The sequence below is a fragment of the Arvicola amphibius genome, chromosome 12, assembly GCF_903992535.2.
Source record: "Arvicola amphibius chromosome 12, mArvAmp1.2, whole genome shotgun sequence".
Classification (NCBI taxonomy): Eukaryota; Metazoa; Chordata; class Mammalia; order Rodentia; family Cricetidae; genus Arvicola; species Arvicola amphibius.
In genome coordinates this window covers 8,089,818-8,105,349 of record NC_052058.2, presented here as the reverse complement: position 1 = coordinate 8,105,349, position 15,532 = coordinate 8,089,818, and the positions used below count along the sequence as shown (strand labels likewise).

Sequence of the window (15,532 nt, the reverse complement as noted above, 5' to 3'; positions counted from 1 at the left end):
CACAGAAAGACAATTATCACATGTACTCACTCATAGGTGGTTTTTAAACAGAAAGCAAAGAAAACCAGCCTGCAAACCATAATACTAGAGAACTTAGACAACAATGCGGATACTAAGAGAGACATACATAGATATAATCTACATGGGAAGTAGACAAAGACAAGATCTCCTGAGTAAATTGGGGGCATGGGGACCTTGGAGGAGGGTTGAAGCAGGAGGAGACAGACAGGGAGAGGAACAGAGAAAAATGTAGAGCTTAATAAAAATCAATAAAAAAATAAATAAAAAGTAGAGTCTAAAGTCTTAGCTAAGGATTCCACTTTAAGGTCCAAAATAATTCAAGAAAAACAGAATACCATGGGCAACAGTGTGAGGAGGTTCAAGTCATGCATGTTGGTATATCCTGCCCTGTGTTCAAGTCATGTATGTTGGTATATTATGCCCTATGTTCAAGTCATGCATGTTGGTATATGCTGCCCTGTGTTCAAGTCATGCATGTTGGTGTATGTCGGCCTGTGTGCAAGTCATGCATGTTGGTATATGCTGGATTGTATATGTTGGACTGTGTTCAAGTCATGTATTTTGGTATATGGCTGCCTGTAAAGCCAGTTTTTATGAGGCTGTGGCAGGAAGATCTCATGTGCAAGCTCAGCCTGGGGCTACACAGAGAGATCTGTCACAAAACAGTTCGCTCACGGGATGAATTATTTACACATCTTATTCTTATATAAACCTCACTACAGTTACATTATGGATTATGCTGAGCAGTGATTATTACATTAAAATAAAAACCATTTACCTGGAGAATACAATCAGAAGAGGATTCTATCTAATCCAATCCCAGAAGAGGGGTGTTAGTAAGTTCACACTAAAAAGAGTCAACGTGTGGATTTCTGTTAAGGTGAAAAATCCATGAGCATGCTTTTAAAGTCAATTTCTAGTGAATCAACTTTTATGCCCTTAAGATGGTGCACATGTTCCTAGCTTTCAGCTGTCCCAGACCACACTGACAGCAAAAACACCAACATGACTGGGTACAGCCACTACATGCTAAAGGAAAAGACACCATCTCCAAATAGGGCTTCTTAGAAAATACAGAATTTGTCCCTCACAAAGCAGGCTACTGGAGCTTGATTCCATAGACACTGAATACCTAGGTCAAATGATTTAATTAAGAAGAAATCCCTCAGAGGTGAAGCAAGCCTCTTTGGTTTTATTTAATGTACACAGGTTGACAGATAGGAATGGGCATCACAGCAGGAGGACAAGTTATGTGTGATCTGTGCTGCATGACTCACTGACTCTCGTAGTAGACTCCCTCACACAGTACATGATGGTACCATAAAGCATCACTCTTAAAGAAGTCTCTCCAGCTGCTTCCTTGTGGCACCTTTCCTGTATGAATCTATGTTTGTTTTAGTTCTGGAAAATACTGCAAGTTAAATGGAGTATAGGTGCACGAGCCCTGACTATATAGAGCAGATACTCTTCTGATAAAATTTTTTGGTGGTGATCACACAAAACCAACCACCATAAGAGCATAACACAAAGTAATAAGGATGAAAACAATTTCTAAAATTAAAAAAATCTTGGTAAACTGGTCAAATTCTTTTGCTCTTGAACATTAGACCTTGTAGAGGCAATGTGGTAGATACCTTTAGCAGGCACAAGCTTTCTTGAAAGTGAATTTTATTTTATGTTAGTGTGACATTAAATACCAGACCCAGGAGCTGCCACTGATTGTTGAAATGCTGCTAAGCCAGAGCTCTAGCCAATGTGGCAGCTATGCTCTGCAGGGGTTTTCTGCATGGAATATCAAATGCTTCTCGAGTGAACCTGCAAAAATCTCCCAGTCTGAGCAACACAGGCAGTTTGGACCCTTCATTATTGTCGGCAGTTATGCTCATGAGAGCAGCAGGATGAGCAGAGAGAGTGGGGGCACGGGGAATTTTATTAGTCATATGTTAGGATAAAAAGATAGACTACACATATTAGGAGTGAGTGGATTTAACTGTGTGCAGTCCATTAGCTATCTTTTTGGTATATTGTTAGAAATCTCACTACTTTTTAGGTTTAGCAGGACACAGGAGCATGAAAATTTCTTTAATAAATAACCTTTGTATATATTGGACATAGAGATCTGGGTCTTCCTTAATCAGAACTAGGTCTATAAGAACTTGCAGATGAGATTGCTTCCACTCTTTGGACATTATTTATGTATATTAGATGTCACAGCTAAGATGACAGATGATTTCTGAATTCATTTAGCAAAACAATATGTACTATCTCAAAACCCTACAGAGATCAGCAAGCAAAGCTTCAGGTTTAGACTGGCATAGTTTGAAACTGCAATTCTTCTCAAAAATCTTATTTTCAAGAAAATAGTCTTTTAAAAATTGTTCATAGGTTTTATCAACACAAATGAGTTTCTCCAGAAGAGGAGGAAAAATAGAACAGAATGATTTTCTGTAAGTATCACCACAATGATGTAAAGATACACAATAAGGAGCTGGAGAGATGTATCAGTGGTTAAGAGAACTTGCTGCTCTTGCAGAGGTCCTAGGCTTGATTTCTAGCACCCACATGGCAACTCACAACCAGCTGTAGTGCTAGTTTCAGGGTTCTGATGTCTTCTAGCCTCTATGAACACCAGGAACACATGTGGTGCATATACATACACGCAGGCAAAACACAAATACATATAAAATAAAAATAAATAAACCATTAAGATCTAGGGAAAAATTACAAGACAGATGCTAACTGTTCTTCAAACATGACACAGCACATGTCACCTTCATATATGGTTTAGTTTGGTGAGCTACAGAGAAATTTTCAATCTTCTAATAGCAAATAAATTCTTTCAAAATTACAAAAATATTTGTTAATAATAATTAAGACATTAACTGAATACAATGGTATGTTCTTTACCATAAGAAAACCTAAGTCAATTTATGGCAGGGTTTGGTCTTTTAGAAGCAGTTGTATTTGCTAGTAAAGAATATGTTTGAGGAAGACAGAGGGGGCTTCTCTTCTGATTGCTTTTGAGTCAGTCTTGTTATGCATCTGTGGCTGTCCAGGAATTTACTATGTAAATAAGATCAGTCTCAAATAGAATTTTGTGGTAAAAAAGTGAGCCACTGGGCAAGAAAGTGCTGTGGCCTCGACTGCTGACAGTATGTTGTCCAAACTGGACAAGCAGGACACAAAAGAAAGTGACTGTTGAACTTTGCCAAGACAAGGTAGGACAGACATTCAGAGTATCATGCTTCAAAGAAATGTCTTTCAAATATTCTAGGGTGGTAGTCTGAAGATGGATGCCCCAATGTTGCAGAGGGACCTTGGGTGACTGCTAAAAAAGTCAGCCGTTTCTGTCATTTCTCACATATTTTTGGAAGTTGCTTGCTTGTACTTCCTGCTAACTAAAGTAATATTATTTCTTTCTTGGGTCTCTGAGGGAGTTGAAGACTTTATAGTTATAGTTTTCCTTGTTACTAGATTCAGAAAAGAAATTCATTAAAGAAATGTAAAATGTATAAGGTTGAGAGACATAAAAAGATAGTTTTGGTAATGTAAGTTAGAATAGAAAGTGAATTATGTACAACCTTTTGGACTCATCAAAATAGGATAGATAATAAAATATTTTCTCTGAATTTGTCAAATGTTTATGGACTAGACATTGTTGATGTATTTGTTGTCTGTATATACTATATATAGTTATTGTACTTATTATATATAGTTTTGCTAATATTCATTATAACCTTTTTTATTTAAGACAAAAAAGGGGAAATGTGGTGATATTTTATTTGTGCTCTAACAAATAAAGCTTGCCTGAAGATCAGAAGGTGGAGCTAGCCACTAGTTAACCATAGAGGCCACACAGTCATAGTACACACCTTTAGTCCCTTTAATACTTGGGAGGTGGAAGCCAAAAGATGAGAAGTTCAAGGCCACACTTAAAAGAGAAACAGAGCTCACACCATTGATCCCAGCACTTGGGATCGCATGCCTTTGATCAGAACACTAGGGAGGTAGACACAGGAATGACATGCTGGGCAGAAAGGAATATAATAAGGTGGGTGGAGGCAGAAGCTTAGAACATTCAATCTGAGGACCTGTAGAGACAGGATACCCCATTCAGTCTGAAGATTTCGTAGAAGTAAGAACTTTAGTGACTGACTTCTCTGCTTCTCTGACCTTTCAGCTTTCATCCCCTAATATCTGACTCTGAGTTTTCATTATTAAGACCAATTAGAATTCACATCACGGCCTTTTTGTCTCTACTCCACAGTGCTGGGGTTCTAGGAGTGTATCATCACACATGGCTAGGAGAGGCCTTCTGAAAGGGGGGTGGTGGAGGGAAACTCTATTGTATGTAGTGTTGACAGGATTGTATGGGCTGGAGGAATTCAGTAGAGAGGTATCAGGGAGGAGGTTCCATATTGAATCTGTCTAAGGAAACACAAAGGTAACAGGAAAAGGTGTGACACAGTGCTTCTTTTGATGCTGCTGCTGGACAAGTCACACTGCAGAAGGCAGGGGAAGCAAGACGGCACAGCAGAGAGTGGTGATGCTCTCCTGGCAGTGGCACAAATAAGTGCCATCTGATTCTCTCTTTAGAATACATTTATTCTTCAATGCCCGAGATCATCATCAAGGGACCACATTTTCCAACTGAGGAATTATAGAAGAGGAAGATTAGTTTTCTTAAATATCCCAATTGTTGTGAGGTAAACCCTTTGCAAACAGCTCACAGAGCAGATTTAATAAGAAAGTGATGTCAACATCTGGGTCTTTGTCACCAAAAGTATAAAAATTTGAAAAGATAACATTAAAAGGTAAATAAAAAATTAAAACACAGAAAATATATAGTATATGTATTATAAACAGTATAATTTATTCGTGGACAAATGATCTCAATCAGAAAATAAAAGTATTTTGCCTCATATTTCTTCATAACCTTTTTTTGAGCCTATTGACATCATTTTCTAGATAAGTAGCTCCTCTTCTTCTCACTCACAGGTTTCGGTCTGGGTTAGTCTCCACACTGTCATTAAATCAGCTCCCAATAAGAGACTAGTGACCTGTGGTTTGCTAAATCTGTGGGGTTTTTCAGCACTCATCTGATTTGACTTCATGGCATCATTTGGCATGGCTCATCACTCCTTCCTTTTTACTGAATTATTTCTCCTTGACTTCTTTGATAATACTCTTCTCTGGATTTTTCTCCCATGCTAACTATCTCCTTTAAGGTGTCCTACTCCCAGTAGCCACAAATATTGGCATTCCTTAAAATGTCTCCTATCTTCTCTCTCTTCTTACCCTTTATCTTTGTCCTATTTTTTGAAGCAATTTACTCAGTTGAGAAACTGTAGTTAAGACTGTTTTTACAAGAAATGGACCTCAATATTCAGCTATCTTTCTGACATCTCCAATAGGAGGAGTAAAAGTCATCTCAAATTCAAATATGCCTGAGATTGGACTGGTGGTCCTCTCTTCCTCTCTGCCTGTCCTCCTCCTCTCTGCATCCTCCTTTTCTCCCACTCACCACTACTGCTCTTAACCCAGTTTCCCATCATGGAAAATGATGGGGAAACAGCAAACCTTCTTTTCTTGAACTCTAAAACATTTCATATATTTTCAACTTTAACATAATAATTGTTTCTATTCTTATTATTTCTGAATTCCCATCTTTCTGAATCAGCTTTCTACTGTCCTAGAACAAACCATCATAAAACCCCAACTGGCCTCTTCTCCTTTTATTTTGGCCTCTCTAAAAGCAATTATCTACATTGAAATCAAATGATTTTTTGAAAATAAAAATCTCCTCTTTTCAATGTTGCTTTTAAAACTTTTCAAATATCCCAGCATAAAAACCAAATTCTTTAATTTATCCTAGAGTTCATCTGTAGGTTTAGCAACAAGATTCTTGAATCTAGTATACTGTGTGTGTGTGTGTGTGTGTGTGTGTGTGTGTGTGTGTGTGTGTTGGTATACTTGAGTGTATGTGCTTGTGAAGGCCAAAAAGAAACATTGGGTACTTCCTTCAATAGTTTTCTCTCTGGGGTCTCTTGCTGAACTTAGAGCTTGCCAATTGGGTTAGACTGACTAGCCAACAAGCCACAGCAGCCTCTGCCTCCCTGACCCTGGGATTATGGGTAAATACCATTGCACCTTGTTTCTACATGGGTCCTAGGGAAATAAGGTCCTCATGTTTGCGTGGCAAGCACTACATCAATGAGCCATCTCTCCAGCAACTAATACATACACATTTATACACATCTCCAGTCCCAAGGGCCTCCTTTTGGTTACTTGAAACATAACAGCATATGCTTCCTGACACCTGGAAGTTCATGTACTCTGCAACCCAAGAGTGCCTTAGAGGTTCTCTACTCTCTTAAGTAATCACTTGCTAAGCGCGTGCACGCGCGCGCGCGTGCGCGCACGCACACACACACACACACACACACACACACAGAGAGAGAGAGAGAGAGAGAGAGAGAGAGAGAGAGAGAGAGAGAGAGAGAGAGAACCGAACCAACTAAGAAAGCAAACCGAAGCCTTTAAAATGAGGAATGAGAAAAATTTAGAATTTCAGTTACAGAGCAGGGCAGAGGTTGATATCTCAAGATCATTATTATATGAGTTTAACTCTTGCTATTATGACAGCAAAAATGCATGAAAGACAGGACACACTGATCATTTGGAGACTTTAAAACTTCAAAGGGAACTTTTCAGAGATTACTGTCTACATCATACTAAAGCCTCATGTGGGAAATTTTATGGCTAAAAGCTATAAAAGTTGGAGATGTCAAACAGCGACTTTGCCCTCTACCACCATACAGATGAACAGCTGGGGTGCCTGTTTCACCGGGGGTGATGTAAATTCTACAAATCTCAGGGGCACGTGTTGAGCATCATCTCTCCAGAACTTTCTGGTTATTAATAATAGAATGCGGATATTGGTCAATTTGGGACAGGGAGTTATGGGTACAAAGCGTTTTTTCAAATGGCTGACCACACGTCTTTGAACAACTGCACTCCAGTGCTGGCTCAGCGCTCAACGCCTTGTGTAGGATGCGATGTAAACTGAGCCTTGGATTAGTGCTCACAGGCTAGCACAGCGGGAACTAAGGTTTCCCAAATTCCGGATACATCACTGCACATGCTATTTTCATTTATACCTAAAAAATCAAATCAGAAACTATTTGGGGCCATTTAAACAACTAACTGAAAATTAATAAAGAGTGTCACAAATAAATCAAAAAACACCAGTGATTAAAAAAGTAGGGCAAGCACCAACATAAGCATGCCTGTCTTCTACACACACACTGCACAGCAGGTTGATATTATCTTTATACAATGGAGCATTCCGCTCTGCTGCTCCATTTTCTTAAACGCAGAATGGAGTCAAACAGTTATACACAGAGCTGCCTGGATTATAATCCACATTTTTGTCCTGAAACTCACTGAAGCTCGGCAAGGCTAAACAAAGGTGCTGGTCAAAGGGCCAACCTCTGAGTTTATGGAGAGGACTGGGGTAGGGGAGATGGAGAGGAGGGAGGGAGGGAGAGAGAGAGGGGAACTGTATATATTTGATTATTTAAGGACAACTCAAGAGCAAAATATTTTCCTTCAATTACACCTAATTATTTCAGTGTTTACACTTCCTAATGAAACGAAACTGTACCAAACAAACAACTGTGAGGCTGTTGTTCAGCAAGTGCTTGATCATCGACCGGCAAACGCAGCAAGATGCTGAAATTCAACGGAGCTGGCCGGTTTGGGCAGAAAGGCGTATTTTATCCCAATCAGCGCCTGCAAGCACAACCGTCCCAGCCAAGGCGCATTCGGCACTGCGCAGCTCAACTGTGACGACCCACGCACAGCCCTTGCACATCAATTAGGATCATCATAATCACGGTCGTTAAGCTGAATGTTCATTATCATCAGGATGCTAGTGACAGCAGATTCAATCTCTGGGTGCAGTGGCAAGAGCTTGCCGTCCCACCCAAGTTTCTGCAGAAGGCGATGTGCCACATTAAATTCGTGATGTGTTCCCCATCCTACTCCATTCCCAAAGCATGGACAGGGAAGGTCAGCTTTATGTTCTGTGCAATATGCTTAGTTCCCTAAATTAATTCTTTGGAGTGCTGGGTATTTCTATGCTTTGTGTCAAATACAATCATGGTTGGAGCCCAAGCGCATGCGCAGATGAGGATCAGGGAGGTCCGGCCGCTATAATTCAATCGCAATCAGGCAGATGGAGAAATGAGCTAGCAACATGAACCATCCTCGGCGTCACTCCTGAATTTTGAAAACAATGGGAAACGGGAAATGGCTCCACTAAAGGCAGTTGTCTAAGAGGCACACAGACGACCATTCCAATTCAGACAAGGACAGAGATGGTCATCTCTGAGTCAGTAAATATGAACATTTTTTGACAAGCAAAGCATGTTTTGAGTGTGCGGAAGGAACTGTTGATTGTTAGACTCCTAGACCTGCCCGAACAGATGACATTAACACTAATTGACTGGGAGTTCTTTAGTTCATTCAGAGCCCAGCACTATAGGGAATTATAATACTAAAGTATTTACCTCAACTTCAAAGTCTGACTACTTGAAACTCTGAGTTAGAACTGAGTAGCTTAATTTGGTGCAGTTCACATGTAGATTGAAGAAATATGGGTAATCTGAATGATATATATTAACTATTTCATCATTTTCACTTTTTAAGCAATATAATATAGGGCTGGGGAAATGGCTCAGCGGATAAAGCACTTGCCAAGTAAGTGTGAGAACAGGAGCTTGAACCCCCAGAACCCTAGGAAAGCTGGCTAGCTAGACTGGCTGGAACCAGCAAGCTCCAGGTTCAATGAGAGACTCAGTTTCAGTAATAGAAACAGAAGGAAGACACCTCTGTCAGCTTTGCACATCCACACACGTGTCTGCACACATGTAAAACTGCCCACACATATGCAAGCATGCTACATGCAAGCTTGATACAAACACACAAAAGAGAAATATTATATTATATATATGATACTATTTTTAATTACTGACTCCATTTTTAGGGAAAATAAGTATTATTTGTTCTCAATTCATTGAATTTATGATTTTTTGAAAAAAGTTATTTAGAGCAAAACAAAACAAAAGAAGTTAATGTGGATGAATCCAACTGACCATGCTTTGTTTGCTCTCGCAGTGCTGGAGACTGAATCTCAACTCTTTACACATGCTAAGAGCCTCAATCCTGAGCCCCATCCTCAGTCCTCAACACATATTCAAATGTTTATAAATCTTTCACCTCCCTTTGTCCTTTTATGTTTGCATTATGATCCTAACTCTAGTTCCCTAAGGTTGTCTTTAACCCTCCATTAATTAGTTATGGTCTCTAATTCTCCAGATCAAGAAATCACATTTTCTAAAAATAAAGTAACTATGAGGTGTATTAGAACATGCCTGGAATTCGCATATTCAGGAAGCAGAAGCAGGAGGACCATCATTAAGTTTATGGTTACACTACTAAGTTCCAGTCTAACCAAACATACATAGTGCGACACTGCTAAAAAGTGTAGAATGGTAAACAAACCTACTTAAAAAATTAATTCTTGCCCAATTTATTCAATATCAAGTCAAAATATAAAACATTTTAAATAACTCCTAAATTTTACAATTAGTAAAACAATGAATTCTGTATCGTCTTATCATGTTTGCCCTATAATGACAATTTGATTATTGGTGCAGTTACTTGAAGAGGAAGGAAGGAAGATGGGAAGGAACAAGGAAGAGAGGAGGACGAGGAAGCTTGTTGCACTTCCTACAGTTGGCACAGGCTGGGGGAGTGCTTTATCTACATTTCCTGAATCTTCATGCTTTCTTCACTTAATTTTCGTGAATTAAAGATCATCTCTGATGAGTCTTCTGAAATAATCAAATGAGCTCTTCTCACTTCTAGCGAGTATTCTAAGTTTCTGTTTCTACGGAGTTGCTTAAGGAATATGTGCATGCAAGGGCATGCTTATGGACTATGTTAAGTGAGTCAGTCACAAAAGTGTCAAAGGAAGTGTGATTCTATGTAAGGAAATAAAACCTTGCACAGGGATCTTTCCCATTGTGACAGGGATGAACATGTTCAAAGTCACTCAGACTTTTCGCTGAATCCAAGCAAATGGTGAAAAAGCACCAACATGAAAAGTTATGTTGATTAGAAGATGAAATACGTATCATATTTATAAACATCCAAAATATGAAACTGAATGGTTAGAGCTCACATCTAGTTTGCATTTAGGAAGGCTGCATACTGGTAGAAAACATCAGGAATGGGTCGGCTGTGGGATTTTATAAAATGGCATGACAACCCTACCTCAGCCTGCCCATCAGTTCCTAGGATAAACCGACTGAGCTCACTGTGCAAACCTTAGGCCTGGAATTACTAGTGCTGAAGATGATGTCTAAACAGAGTGACTCAATAGCTGTAATTTAAAAGGTGCCTTGTGGATAGGTGAGATGGCTCAGCAATCCTAGGAGCTGACTTCCCTACCTGGAACTGAGAGTAGAAAGGGAGAAGAGACTCCTGAGAGCCATCTCTGACATCCACACGTATGTCCTGCATGTTCAGGCCCTCACCTGTACTCATATCAATAACGATAATAAACCAAAATCTTAGACATGAAGGTATATGGTGGTTTGAAAGACAATGACCCCCCAGAGGGAGTGGCATTGTTAGGAGGTGTGGCCTTGTTGGAGGAAGTGAATCACTGTGGGGGTGGGCTTTGAGGCCCTCTTTTGCTCAGGCTCCCTTCAGTGTGACAGTCAGGAGGCTTCCTCTTGCCTGCAAGATATAAGACGATCAGCTATTCCTCTAGCACCACGTCTGCCTTCACACTGCCATGCTCCTGGTCATGATGATAAAGGACTGAACCTCTGAAACTGTAAGCAATCACCCCAATCAAATGTTTCCTTTCTAAGAGTTAACACTGTCATGGTGTCTCCTCACAGCAATAAAAAACAGAACTAAGACAGGTGCCTTGCGGTATGTTCAAAGTATTGACTCCCTCTCCGTCAAAAGCCCGCATTCACATCATAGGTTAAGATGGGACGAGGTGAGAGAGAGCTCTTAAAGGAAGACACGAGATAGCAGAGACAACACTGTTTTCTGAGATGGAGTAAAGAAGATGTTTCAGCTTACGTCTGGACTAGAGCTGGGATTAGAGAAGCAAAGACACTGATAAGTTGAATTAAATGGGGAAAGAAAGCCGACAGGGTGCAGGCGGGCTATGAGCTTCCTGTACTCTCTGGGGCTGGGCAATTGTTCTTCAAGGAAATAGAATGACCCTGCAAGACAACTCAGAGACCATCACGGCTTCTGCTTCTACCACTCAGGGCACAGCGGCCTCCTCTACTATCAAAAGAGTCGGATGACTGCTTCCAGTGCCCAATTCCCAGGACACCCCTAAAGAGAGTCTCTTTAACACCGGGGCGTCTCTGTAACAGTCTATACCCACCTCCATCTCCAAGTTCTTGACCCACTCTTCTAGTTTCCACTATGAATCTGAGCTTCTAACTCCCATGGAGCAGTATCTGCCTTTCTGTCATTGTGCCTGACCTTTGTCATTGGCACAAACTCTACCATGTTCATTCACGTCATGAATAACAAGATTTATTTGAGGTTTCATGGCACAATAATATTTCACCATGTGTCTACCTCATTTTCTTGTCCATTCGTCTTCAGTGGCTGTCCTGGCTGTTGTGAATGATGTTGCGGGAACATGGTGTCCACTTACTTCTCTAACATACTAATTTCATTCCCTGGGGACTTTTCTTGGATTTCGGATTGCTGGGTCAAGTGGTAGCATAAGGCTATATCAACCTGCACTCCTACAAACAGCACATGGGTTCCCCTTTCTCACAAGGTGGCCAACGTTGTCCTTTGGTCTTTTTGGTAATGGTTATTCTGCCAAGTATGAAGAATGTACTGTGGTTTCTATTTACCTTTCAGGGATAATTTTAGTGGTGTTGAACACCTGTCCGTGTACTCATAAGATACCTCCATATTTTCTTTTGAATCATCTTTCTGGGCCTTCGCCTTCATGCACTCATATGCGTGCACGCACACACACACACACACGTGCACACAAGCACATGCACGCACACGCACACACATACACACACGTACACACACCTGCTTACACATTTTAGATGTTGACCCTTATTACAATGTCTGGTTCCAAATATCTTCCTCATCCCCCTGGAAGTCTCTTACTCATAGATAGGCAATTATTTTGTACAAGTTTTTTAGTTTGATACAATTTTAGTTATGTACTTATATTTTGCAGCTTATACTTCTGAGTTCATATCCAAAAAGCATTGCTGATCCCAATATCAAAAGCTTTTCTCTGTTTCCTCTAGTAGTTTCAGGGCTTATGTTAAAACCTTGAATAGGGTTTGAGTCGATTTTTTAATATGGTGAGAAGTAAGGGTCCAATTTCATCTTCCTGCATAAGAATATCCAATTGTCCCAACAGCATCTGTTGAGTGGACTATCCCTCTGCCGATGTATCTGCTGCCATTGTTGAGGATCAGTTGAGCACACAAACGTGGGCATACTTCTGCACTTTCTCTCCTGCCTCATCAGTCAATATGTGTCTTTTAACGTCCACACCACGCATGATGCTTCAGTTACTATGGCAATGCAATGTATTTTGAAATAAACTAGTGTGACACTTCCAACTTTGCTAATTTTGTTCACTTGATTTTCCAGGCTAATTATTTTATGCCACCAAGAACAAAAATACACCTTATCAATGACATCTAAAACCTACATATTCTGTCCACTTTACAAATGTGCATACTACAGACACGTATGTGCCAAGTATACACAGTCCACGTTGTATATGCCAATCACATATCTCTTTCTCTACGTATAGATCTATATGTATATGTGCATACAGATACATATGCACAAAGATTGAGAGAGAAAGAAATATCTGGCCTCCATGTTCAATAATCCATTCCACTCTGGGATTTCATATTCAAACCCCAACCCTGGAAATCTGTCAGAGTCAGTGATCCATGTTATTGATTATAGAATATATAATCATAAAACATATATTAAGAACCAATAATACAAAGAATTAATGCAAATCTCACTGAACACAGGTCAGCTGTACCATCTTTACAAACACAGCTTCCAGTAAGTTTGTGATTATGAACGTCGTAACTGTAATGAGACACTTGCAGCTACTGTTACCATTGTCTGTCTCCAGTCTTTTCAAAGCAGCACCATTTCCAAATGCTGTCATCGGTGTCTATCTTTAGCCGTTTCTACCGCATCATGCACCTACCTTGCCACTGATCCACTTTTTAGGGTCCTGACTGCGGAAGTACTTCTGTCCGTAAGAGCTGGGATTGTACTTGTCTGATGAGTGAATCATTGGGATATACTTCTCCTTTTTATGGAAGGAAGAAAACGGCAAAAACCTGAAAGGACAAGTAGGCAATATTCATGATTAGCTTTCCAGAGTCCTGGTTCAGAAAAAACAGGGTTTGGAGTTGGAATACTTGCACCGCACTTCAGCCCTGACCACTGTCAATATTCCGGCTTCTGGGACTCCTCCTTTCCTACCTGCTTAATGATGGAGACACTCAAACTCTTCTGCTGGGATTTTTATGAGTTTTAAATATATCACAATGTTAAATATCCAATGAAAAATTTAAAGATGCCAGATTTTTCAATATTCATATTGTAATCAAAAATATCATTTTAAAGTTGTATAAATATGAAAAAGCAAAACAACAGCCCAGCAGTATGAGTGAACAGTTCTTACTGAAATCAATTTCCTTCAAATCCCACAGCGCACCCCAAGTGAAGGCAGCACATCTGTTGGGTGTGAATGACAGAGTTCTGGAGTCAGCCCAACCTACTCATACCTCAGCTCTCCCTTGCTCTACTTGCTTCCCAAGTCACATGGCCCCCATGAGTCTTGACTTCCACATGGGGCTGCTATAAGTGATAAGGAAACAGAATGAAGGGCCTGGACTGGAGGCTGAAGAGGACATGGTGCCAGTAAACACGGTGAGGCCAGCTGTTAAGAGAAGCACTTTGCTTCATCCAGTGGCATTTTATTTATTTTGAACTTTGTGATCAGTTTAGGTATTAGTGGTTTGACATGAAAGACTAACCCCCACACTCCCACAGCACTGCCACTTGGTGTAACCTGGCAACTTGCTCTGCTGCTTCTGCCAAATCCTCAACAGAACTCATCAAATATGAGTAAAGGAACAGAACTGTCCCAGCCATCCACGAGAAAGAGGACAGAAGACAAGAACAAAAGCTGGAGACTGCGGGGGGTTCTTAGAGGATAGGAAGAGGACTGGAAATCTGCAACTGACAGAGAAAATTTGAGAAAAATGGATGTTAACATAAGTATCAGAAGAGGCCGACGTCCAAGAAAACTAAGGCCTTGGGGAAGGCTGGGTACTGAAGCTGTGGTCACTGCAGGAAACGAGATCGAGGAAAAAAGCTGGAGAAGGTGGATCAAAAGTCAGCTAGGGAGTAATCAAATCTCTGGCCTTTGTCTTCACACCGTACATTCCATGTATTCATAAGAGATCACTTAGACACTCTGACGTGGTGAGTCCAGCCCTGCAGAACTGACCGTACTGTGTGCACCAATCCACTAGATGGAATGGAACCGTTTCAGCCCACAGCCAACTCATCTGGTCTCCCTCTGCTCATCTGTAGATGAACTGTCAGCTGAACTTGAGCAAAATTATTAAACGTCTCAACACTTGGCAAACTTCCAGAGATGTGTGCTCCAGGCTCAACCTTGGGAAATATTTTAACGCAAAGGTGGTGTAATGAAGGCTCTCCATCAAAAGTTTAATTGTGCCGGGCGTTGGTGGCGCACGCCTTTAATCACAGCACTTGGGAGGCAGAGACAGGTGGATCTTTGTGAGTTCGAGGCCAGCCTGGCCTACAAGAGCTAGTTCCAGGACAGGCTCCAAATCTACCAAGAAACCCTGTCTCGAAAAAAAATAAAGTTCAATCCCACACTCAGTTCCTTGCTAGTTGTTTCCTAGTTGAGAAAAAAAACAACGAAAAACAAAAAATCCCAGGAAACAGGTGTCATACTATAGTAACCAGGAGAAAATTCATAGCTTGTAATAAATACAACCCAAGGAGATATTGTGCCCCTGAAATAAGAACTGGGTGCTTTTTTTTTCAAATAAAAGTTATATTTAGAAAAGAAGCAAAACTTGGAAAATAAAAACATACAGCAAGCTAGCGTAACCCGCTGAAAGAAATACTTTAAAACTTGGAGTCTGAACCAGTAAAGCTGAAGCTCAGCCAAGGCTGACGAAGCCATGACCGGTTCCCAAGATTCCCACACGACACATTTCATTGAGACAAGATATTTTAAAGTCTAAGTCTAAGTTAAAATTTAATTTATTGTGTTCATATATTTGCTTAATTATAAATTTAGGAAAAGTCTTACTTCATTTTCATCTTAGTTTTAATTTTTACAAATGAA

The 15,532-nt window shown here is 40.3% G+C and overlaps 1 protein-coding gene across 1 annotated transcript in view; it reads right to left on the bottom strand.

Moving 5' to 3' along the window:
• The window catches only part of Spata17 (spermatogenesis associated 17), a 163,226-nt gene that overhangs the window by 29,531 nt on the left and 118,163 nt on the right, over positions 1–15,532 (bottom strand). Inside the window, 1 exon segment of the mRNA XM_038349681.1 lies at positions 13,343–13,478. Within this exon segment, the coding sequence (XP_038205609.1) occupies positions 13,343–13,478 (136 nt within the window).